This window comes from Camellia sinensis, chromosome 3, assembly GCF_055761805.1.
Source record: "Camellia sinensis isolate YWXY chromosome 3, ASM5576180v1, whole genome shotgun sequence".
In the NCBI taxonomy this organism is placed as follows: Eukaryota; Viridiplantae; Streptophyta; class Magnoliopsida; order Ericales; family Theaceae; genus Camellia; species Camellia sinensis.
In genome coordinates, this window is record NC_138963.1 from 78,243,606 (window position 1) to 78,254,337 (window position 10,732).

Below are 10,732 nucleotides of genomic sequence, written 5' to 3' on the forward strand. Positions count from 1 at the left end.
GGGTTTCTTCTTCCATAACTGCGGGAGAGCGATGACTGCCATTGGGCCCTACCTAGTATTCATTCATTTATTTATTTATATGAAATTTTATAATAAAAAAATTGTTGATATTGCCATGTTCGTAAAAATTATATTACGTAAATTACACTTCCCTCACACAAATTTCGCTTCATGATTCCATTGAGGTGGGGGATTTTATTTACTGGCCCTCGTTTGGTAATTTAATATTTTACTTTAAAAATTAAATAATTATTAAAAAAGTTTAAAAACTAATAATCTAATAAAAATTTTTTTAAAAATTCTCTTTATTTTTTGTACATTTTTTTTATAAAAAATCAAAGAATCATTTTGAACATATTTTTTTTTTATCTCATATTTTAGCTAAAAAATTAAAAAATTACTAAAATAATATGTTCCCAAACAAAGCCATATGTTTAAGTGAGCTTAGTTTTTTAATAGACTCTGTTAAATTATTTAGAGTTATAATTTATTCTTAATACATCTTTTTCTCTTTTTTTTTTTCAAATTATTCTTTTAAGGTACATCCAAATAAAATAAATTAAAAAATTCAAATTATTTTTGAAAAAACTTTTTTTTCGTTTATGTACATACATGGAACACGATCAGGAAAACTGACACCGGCAAAGGAGGACGGCGAAAGAGAAGGAGAATGACAAAGGAGGACAACAAATGTTTAACTTGTTTTTTGTCATTATTATTTGGACTTTCAGAACTGGACAAAGTGAATTTGTTTAAACTTTCAGAATCGAACAAATTCACTTTGTTCAGCTGTACACTACTGAACAAAGTAAATTTGTTAGGTTCTGAAAGTCCGAACAATAATAACAAAAATAGACTAAATATTTGTTTTTATGCAAAAAAAAAAGAAAAAAAGAAAAATCAATAATTATATTTTGATATTTATGTGAATACTTTATCTCATCTTTGATAAGTTGTTTAAAAAATAGGGCTGCTATTAACACCTATCTTTATTCTTTGGACCCTAATTGTAACTTCTTTTTCATTACAAATATAACATAAAGTAAAATTACAATAAAGGACAACCTTCAATGGAACATCCATCCACCAAATGAAGACAATTAGAATCATACTCTACAACATTGTACACCTACTTCCACTCCTACCAAACCATTCGACAGAGACCATTCACCAACCTTAACCTTAAATGGTATTCATCTTCTCATCACCATCCTAAACCCTAAACCAGAAATCATTGTCACTATGGATTGAAATCGTTGATTCAAATCATTGTCACCATTCGTTAATTTCACCATTCATTGATATAAGAAATCAATAGTTTAGATAAGTCAAGCAAATTAATTTTTCTTCAAAAATCCCTAACCCTGAATCTTACTAAAAAAGCTCAACAAATCATTTATGTTCGACAACACAGTGTTGAACAAATCATTTATGTTCATCAACACAATGTTGAACAAGTCATATATGTTCGGCAACACAATGTTGAACGAATAGTTTTGGTTCGATAACACTGTATTGAATAGAGAACCACAAAGATGCAATGGTATAAAATCAAAGAACCGTCATTCTTAGCTTCAGATGAGTTGGAGAACCACAAAAATGCAATGGTATAAAAGCGAAGAACTGTCATTCACTGTCGTTTAGTTTCAAACGAGATGCAATGGTGTTTTTCACTATTAATGGGTTTAGGATTTTGAATAAATCAAAGAGAAAGAGGGATTGTCGTTCTTCAATTTGTTGATGGAGAGGAACCATCATTTGTTGTTCACTGATGGAGAGGATGTGCAAATGAGGTGTGTGTGCATAACTTGGGTGATGATATTATGAATAGGGGTAAATTTAGTGTTAAGTGGGGTGTTAAAAGAAAGATTATTAAAATTTAGGGTTTAGGATGGAGGTTCAAAGAAATGGAGGTTCCAAAGAATAAAGATGGGTGTTAATAGCAGTCATCTTTCAAAAAATTATTTGATTATTATTCTCATCCATTATTTGATTTTGTTCAAATTTTCTTCTATTTGCAAGTAACAAAATAAAAAATAATGATATTGATGATAATAGTGAGTTTTGGTGGGTGGATTGGAATTTGGAGTTTTGGAGTGAAGAAGAAAAAGAAAAGAAAATAATTGAAACTTGGGGAAGAATATGAAGAGATTTGAATAGGAGTAATATGTGTAATTGATTATGGTGTACCATGAGAAAAAAATAATATTTTACTTTAATGTTTAATATGTATTGTTCTTATTAGTAAATTCATATTAGGTATAACATAAATTAAAATTTTAAAATTTAAGTTGAGTGTATTGAGATAATTTTTGGGTTCAAATAGAGTGGCCCCATTGAGATTTAATGAAATGTAAAAACCTCTTCTAAGATTTTTAAAATGACCACAAAAAAAAAAAAAAATTGAGGTTTAATTTTCAATTACATTGATCTCTCTTGAGATTTAATAAAATTATAGAAACGTCCTCTAAGATTTTTAAAATGACAAAAACCTCTATTGAGGTTTAATTTTTTATTATAGATTCTTGTTTCCATTACTTTATCATAAAAAAAAAATGCTAACATCATTAATAATTTAATTATATTTTTAATTTACCTTTTAAAATTGTGTCCAATTATAAAGAAATATATATATATATATATATAAAATTCCTATTGGGGTTTTGAATAAAGTAGGAATATATAATTAACAATAACCACAAGCATAACAAAAAGAAAAAAAAATAAGAATTGTATATATATCTGTAATTGGACACAATTTTAAAGGGTAAAACTAGGGTTGTAGACGAACCGACCTGTTCACGACCTGGCTTGGCTCGGTTCGATTCGGCTCAGCTCGTTAAGGGTTTGGCTCAACTCGGTTCGTTTATCTTTATTTAAATTATATAATAAATATATTATTTATATATTAAATAATATATAAATATATATATATATATATAACGGGATAAATACATTATTTATGTATTAAATAATATAAATAATAATAAAAAAAATCTTATCGAGCCTAGCTGAGCCGAGCTCAAGCCCAATTAGTTATTGAACCGAGTTTGAGCTCAATAAACGAGCTCGATAAGTAAACGAACCAAGCTTAAACTCAACAAAGCTCGACTTGACTCGACTCGTTTTTAGTCTTTGGTAAAACTAGAAATGTAATTAAATTATTTAATGATATCAACATTTTATGTTATTTTTTTTACAATGCTAGGCAGTTTTTGATAAAGGAGACACACACAATCAACAGTAATTGTAGGCATAATAAAGAGAAAAAATAAAATTATATATGTTTTTATTTATTTGTAATTGGATATAGCTTTAAAGGGTAAATTTAAAATATAATTAAATTATTTAATGATGTAAATATTTTCAATTATTCTTTTACGATAAAATAATAGAAAAAAGAGCCTATAATAAAAAAAATAAACCACATAAGAGGTTTTTGTAATTTCATTACAAAAAGAAAATCTCAAAGAAAATTTATGTCATTTGAGAAAGTCTAGGAAAAGTTTCTACATTTTGTTAAATCTCAAGGAGATCAATGCAATTAAAAATTAAACCTCATGAGAAGTTTAAGTCATTTTAAAAAACCTTGTAGAGGTCAGTGTAATTTATCCAATTATATTAAAATATTTTTGAAGAATGTATTGTATAAGAATGTTGAAATATTTTTAAAAACTATATTGAAATATTTTAAAAAATTGTATTTTATCACTGGCAGTAGAGGAGGAGCTACATAGTGGTGGGTGTCTCAAATGTTGTAGGGATAGAATGAAAATGTTTATTCTGCCCCTCAGAATATGTCACATGTGGGGCACTTGAATTTTTCTGTTAAAAAACTTAATGGAAGTTATTGATTGGATTAAATTAATATAAAATTTAAAATTAAATATTAAAATTGAGCAAATTAAAAATATAGGGACTGAAATGATACAAAGGGACTATCGACGTATTTTGTCCTAAATTTTAAATAAAAGTTTGCGTTGACTTTTCACTATTGTAGTTTGATATATATTCATTTTAGGTAGGGAGTCGCTATTTCCACTCAATTTCACTCTAAAGACACTCCCTTCTTGGTTCTTATTATACATAGTAGAGAGTTTATTTGGAATAAAATAGAGCGGAAATAGTAATTACGTATAATAAGGACAAAGAATGAAATAAAAATGAGTGAGAATAACGGCTCATCTTTTTTTTTTTTTTTGATCGGCAAAGAAAATCTTTATTGATGAGAGTATGCAAAAAGGATACATGACATCAATAAAGAGGAGCTTGGAGCTAACTGAAGCTCCAAGCGCCAGTTGGTGAGAAACTAACAACAAACCAAAACAAAAAAGAAGCAGAAGAGGAGCATAACAGAATCCATACTACTATCAAATGAGGCGTAAGGAAAATCTGGACAGCATCTTAACCATAAAGAGCAAAATCGCTGACTATAGCACTGCCAAGCAACACCCACCGAAGCTATGCATTGCACTGAGCAGAGCAGATTAAACTGACTGTAGAAGCAGTCCCTATCCAAAGTAGAACAACCGGCAGTGATGTACTTTGACCAAAGTTAGACTGCTAGATCATAGATAGAGCACTGATGCACAGCTCGACAGCAGATAGACAAACCAGCAGACAAACCAGGCCTCAAATTAGTTATTATAGTTTCAAATTTAGTAATTTGATCATTCTGTCCCAAAATTGTTCTTAACCACTAAGTTTTACACAATGACTAAATTGAAACTGAAATTAGTTTAAGGGTTAAATTGTTCAATTTAAAATAATAAACATTAAAATAAAATTTAGATCAAATTATAATATATAGTTAAAAGTCAAACTTTAATAATATATCATTTCCATTTAAAAATTAGGTACTCAGGCCTCAATTTGGACAAAGCTATCACAGGGGTGATCTCATGCAGCCTATTAGAATACATGTTACCAATAAATTCAAAAGGTATATTTCGCTATTCATTACGACAAAAAAAAACTGAATACATGTTCATTTCTTGAAAAATACATTACTAGAATACAAAGATTATACAAATTAAAAATTTTATCAGAAGAAAGTACTCCTAATCAAATTAGAAAATCAACCAAACTAAGGAGACAAACTAATAACATCAATAGAACAACTCAAAAGAGTAGGAAATAATATCCAACATAAATAGGCTTAGGACTTCACCAGCTTAGCAACAAACTCATCAATGTTCTTATCTGAACTGCCACCTTCATCAACTGCCTCTATTGCCAATTCTCCCCATTTCATTGCGTTCCTCCTATTCTCTTTCCCTCTCTCTCCCTCCATGACTTCCCTTACACAACCCTCTACCTCTTCTCTCCTCACCATCCCTCTCTCGTCGCATTGAGCCCGGACTCCCATCCCCCAAACATCCATGACATACTTGGCATTGGTGGTTTGGTCAGTCGATTGTGGCATTGCCACCATTGGAACTCCCAAGCTCAGTGCCTCCAATGTAGAGTTCCACCCACTGTGTGTCACAAAGCATCCTATTGCCCTGTGTGCTAGAACATCCAATTGGGGACACCATGACACCACCAACCCATTAAGTACCGTCTCGGCCATGAAATTTTTGGGAAGCTTGGGTTGTTCTGTTGCTCTCACAACCCATAAGAAGTAGTAATTGCTGTTTTTCAAACCCCATGCTATTTCTTCCATTTGATCGACGCCAAGCTGCGCCAAACTCCCAAAGGAGACGTACACAACTGAACCATTTGACCGCTGGTCGAGCCACTTCATACAGGCATCTGTTTTTGGCTTGAAAATGCTGAATCCATACTCTTTGTCGTCTTGGAGTCGCTTATCCAAGTACATTGATGGTATGGTTGGTCCAATTGTTCTCAAAGGCCAAATCTTTGCCATCCAATCCACCAGCTACGCAATATCAATGACAGCAGTTAGTTGGCAAAAATTAACAACTTTGGATGTTTGAGAAAAGGAATGATATATAGACAAAAATTATAGGAAAAATCTACTAGTGTGAAATTCGTATTATTCATTAATTTCAAAGTTGCTTATTACTTCCTTATATATAATTAAAAAAAAAAAAAAAAAATCATTCACACACATGCTAGTCTGTATAAATTTTTACTTGCAAATCTGTTTAAAAAAAGTTATTAAATTACACTCATTCGTAGATAACAAGGCAACAATAATAAGTTAGGTCTCTCAAAAATAAAATAAAATAAAATTAAAATTTTACTTAAAAATAATTGGTGTGAACTCCACAATACTAGAAATGACAATTAGAAAGTCAAAAACAATTGCTATTAATCCAAAATAATTACATGTAACCCTCCTAATAAGAAGTAAATAATCACTATAAATATCAAATTTCTCATCATAAAAATTGGAAAATTCTATTTTCACATACTTAATTATCTCAGTATACATCTTCTTTCAGTACAGACACTTATTAATTTGATTATTAATTAATTTTCTCAATCCCCACACTAAAAGTTACAATTATATCATTTGCTCATAATCATTGTACACACCACTCAACTCTCTTTTTCACACACTTGCTGAGTGACCTTACTTCTAGATTTGTAGATTCATTGTAGACCCACGTAAAGACCATTCAAGACCACAGTGTGAAGTGAAGTGAAGTGAAGACAAAGTACTCCATTGAAGATCTTATTGAATCATTAAAAACCTTCCAAAATATGGTTGAAGATGTGACATCTTTCCATTTTGTTATTGCATTTACCATTTTCAGATCTCTGTGAACTCCATTGCCATAAACCCCGCATTTTTTTAATCTTTTTTATTTAATTTTATTTTTTTTAATGGTTTTTGGTTTGGGGATTTCGACACTGGTTTTTCAAAATTATACATTTAATGCGAAACTTAACTTTCGAATAAAAGTGATTAATTCTACAAATTTGTTCCAAAAAAAATAAATAAAAAAACTTTCGATAGTTGATATCCGAATATAATGAAATAATTTAACAGTTGATATCTAAATATAATGAAATAATTCGGCATTGGTTGTCCGACTAAAACCGCGAAAGGAAAAAAAAAAAAGTTTTGCACAAAAAAAACTAACATTTTCATCACTAATATAGTATAAATCTAGATATTAAAGCAATATGAGAGTTGTTATGAGAGTATTGTTTTGCAAGCAATAGAGGATTAGAGTGTGTAGCAAGCAAAGCGACATCAATGGAAAAATTAGAGTTCAGTTTTTTTTGTTTTTTTTTTACTCAAAATGTGTATATTAAGAATTTTTTGTTTTTGTTTTTAAAAGATGTGCACAGAGAATATTTTCATATAATATTATGGTTGCTAATGGATGTCTATTACGATCATTTTAGTTTAGGGTATAATTGCCATTAAAATAATATTTGTTAAATATATGTACTGAAATAATTAGGCGTGTGAAAATAAAATTTCTCATTGGAATTGGACTCACAACTTCATACCAAAAGGCATTGTCACGCAACTATTAGGCCAAAGATGGTTACATAGAATTGAATTTGTACAACACAGGCAAAGATGGTTACTTAGAATTGAATTTATACACATTATTTCTCCTAATAAAAATTTTGAATAGCTTACACCAATGGTGGGACCTGCCAACTACTTGTATTTTATTTTAAGTGGGTGTTCAGGTTAGACTACGCATACCTTGATTAATTTTAGAGAATCAATTCCATTCCTTACTTGCCAGGTTCCATTTAAAGTTAGAATAAATGTTCTGTATGATCTGATCCAAAGTTAGTATTGAACTTAAAATTTGAAGGGAGCACATCTCCATATCTTAAATTGTATCCACTAGACCCTTGAAATTAACAACTTGTGTGTTGTTACATACAAATGGAAAATGGTAGAGTTTTTCTTCTGTTATAAACTAATTGACAATTATTTTACCAATTATTCACGTAGGTAACATGTGTGTTGGTCGAATAATCGGTAAATTAGTTTTTTTAAAATACTATTGTACCTTGAATTTGTATACTAATTTTATTCTTAAAAAATGAAATGAATAATGTAAATTTAAAGTTGACATAATCAATGGCGTAGCCATGAGTTTTAATGAGTGGGATCATTTGACATGTCATTATTAATGTCATCTCAATTTTTTAATTTTACACGAGCTATCATGTGCACCTAATGTTAAAACCCACACGAGATCATATAAATTTAATATGAAAGGCTACTAGAGCAGTGGTGCCACTTGAATAGAGTGGTGTCACCAGGGTTCCATATGTTACAATCCAAACCTTTTGAATAAAACAATACATATATTTTAAACCTTTTTGGAAATCTAGTGGTGTCACTTGACACCACTAGAGTAGCTGTAGCTCCGACCTTGGATATAATGTGGACTATTATACTTAGAAAATTTTGCAATCCATATATTTTTTATGAATAATTTTTCTGAATATGTAATATTGTTGCATGACAAAACAGAAACAAATATATATATATATATATATATATCAAAAGCAAATTAAAGAGAGAATGTTATTTAAGTCCAAAAAATTGACTCACTTTTTAAACTCAATGGTGTGATAAGCTACTAGAATATTTAAGGAATTTTTTTTTTTTTTTTTTCATATCTTTTTTAATCATTAGCCAAATTTGAATTTAGAAAGTAAACGTAAAAATTGAGGGCATATATATATATATATATATATATATATATATTATAAAAAAAAAAAATATAAACACAAACCTCCTCCTCCAATTTTTGAAAGGTGTTGCAGAGGACCCAATCAGCTTCCCCCACATTTGCAAATTGATTCACAACCAATTTCAGCAGCGGAGGGTACGCTTGAGGAACAGAAACAAAAGATGGCATGTCTGAGATTTCCAGTGGTGGCAATCCAGGAACCGTAATATTAGTCCTCTCAGTAAGAGGAAGCTTCAAATGTCCATTGTAGACATGGTAGTATATATTGTCCACAGCACAAGACTGTGTAAAAAACACTGCTCCAACCAATCCAAACTCTCTAGCCACGTCAAGACCCCAAGGCAAGAACGCATCATACACAATACAGTCCACAGGGCACCCCATGTTCCCAAACTTCACCACCAGCCCTGCCAGAGTCTTTGAGCCGACCTCTTGAAATCGCGGCAAGTACTCCTCGTAGCCCCCGCTGGCAGCTTCAGGACCGCCTTGGTCGTAGCCATCAGAAATTGTCTCGACGGAGATGGAACTGGAGGAGGTGCCATTCATGGTTTTGTTGAAAATGAATTGGGTGATGGCTAGTGTGACTTTGACTCCCTTGTGCTCCAAACGCTTTGAGAATTGGAGCATTGGGTTTATGTGGCCTTGTATTGGGTGTGGCAATACCAAACAATGGGGTCTCTGAGCTCTCTTTGGCTTCTCCATTTTGTGTGTGTGTGTGTGTTATAGAATGTAGATTCAGCCCTCCTTGTGTTCTATTTATGCAAGTGAGGTAAGGAAGGGAAATTATTCAATAATCCCGTAATATCACATGATCATACTCTAAGTTAATTATCAATTATTTAGTCTCCGTGTTACAAGAATGTTAGGAATCATGAAAAAAATATCATGAAGATGATCATGAAAGATTCTTCACTTTTGGATTACCCATATAATAAAACACCACACGCTAATCAAGGGATGAAAAATCTTCATGATGAATTGATATATTTTTTATGATTCCTAGCATTATTGCTCGTGTTATTCTCCTATTCCCAACATAAATTGTGGGCCCCTACCTACTAATCAAAATTTTATGGAGCACCACGTATATATACTCCGAGAATACTGAATAATCATCTGGTAAGGAATGAAGTGTCTTATAAGAAATGACGTCTTTTGGCCCAAAATACAATGGGGCTTACGTGTAGATCTTGAATTTATTGTTTAATAGGTTCTGTCATAATTAATAACGTTTTTTATTAAACAATATTAAAAAAATTATATATTATTAATTTTTAGTGATAGTTAAAAATTTTGTCATAAAAAAGTTGTTAATTTTCAACTTTTAGCGACAATTTAAAAAATTTATCGTAGAAAAAAGTCACTAATTGTAAGTTTTAACGACTATTTATAAAAATCGTGATCAAGAAATTTACTAATTGTCAATTTTTAGCGACATATACAAAAAGTTGTCGCAAAATTATTTTTAGTAACAATTTTATTAGAATTTATTTTAAATAGGATTTGATGGGAATTAAGTCCAATTATGAGAACTTATTAATAATTTACCCAAATTAAAAACATCAATGCTATATACCTTCAAAATATATTTTATCCGGAAAAAATAATTAATAGTTTGTATTTATTGTAGGTGAGACTTATCATAAGTTTTATTTTGATAATTCGAATAGTCCACTTTATAAAATCTTTCATGTATATTATCTTTCAAATAATTAGATCGATCCGCTTGTAACATATTCAATTTATTATATTTGTGTCAAAAAAAAAATGAACGATAAATATATTTTAAAAAATTAGACCACTTATTTTTTCGATGACAAATGTAATAAATTATATAGGTAACGATTATCAAATTAACTTAATTTGTTATGTAGATAATATATACGAAAAATCTTACAAAATGAATAATTTGAATTATTAAAACAAAACTTATGATAGATCATATAGGCCCGAACAATATCTTCTAGCCCATATTAGGAATTAGATAAAATTCAATTCCTTTTAAATTTATACCACACCCACACTTTTGAGACAAAATTTAAAATAAATTTTCATGATTTATGGCACTTTTGCACAGCTAATGGTGT

At 30.2% G+C, this 10,732-nt stretch overlaps 1 protein-coding gene across 1 annotated transcript; it reads right to left on the reverse strand.

Moving 5' to 3' along the window:
- Positions 1–4,930: 4,930 nt before the first annotated feature.
- Positions 4,931–9,383, reverse strand: LOC114303457 (UDP-glycosyltransferase 74F2). Its single transcript, XM_028248586.2, has 2 exons — positions 8,688–9,383; positions 4,931–5,881 (listed from the first exon to the last, which is right to left on the reverse strand). Exons 1-2 carry the CDS (start codon positions 9,345–9,347, stop codon positions 5,159–5,161), a joined length of 1,383 nt encoding a protein of 460 aa, XP_028104387.2. The 5' UTR covers positions 9,348–9,383; the 3' UTR covers positions 4,931–5,158.
- Between the last annotated feature and the right edge of the window lie 1,349 nt (positions 9,384–10,732).

What these genes read in the sequence shown, in the direction of transcription:
- LOC114303457 (XM_028248586.2), bottom strand. Translation starts at nt 9,347, where the DNA reads ATGGAGAAGCCAAAGAGAGCTCAGAGACCCCATTGTTTGGTATTGCCA. An exon ending in TTCAAAAATTGGAGGAGGAG is followed by an intron (nt 5,882 to 8,687) that starts GTTTGTGTTTAT and finishes GATATTGCGTAG; the next exon opens with CTGGTGGATTGGATGGCAAA.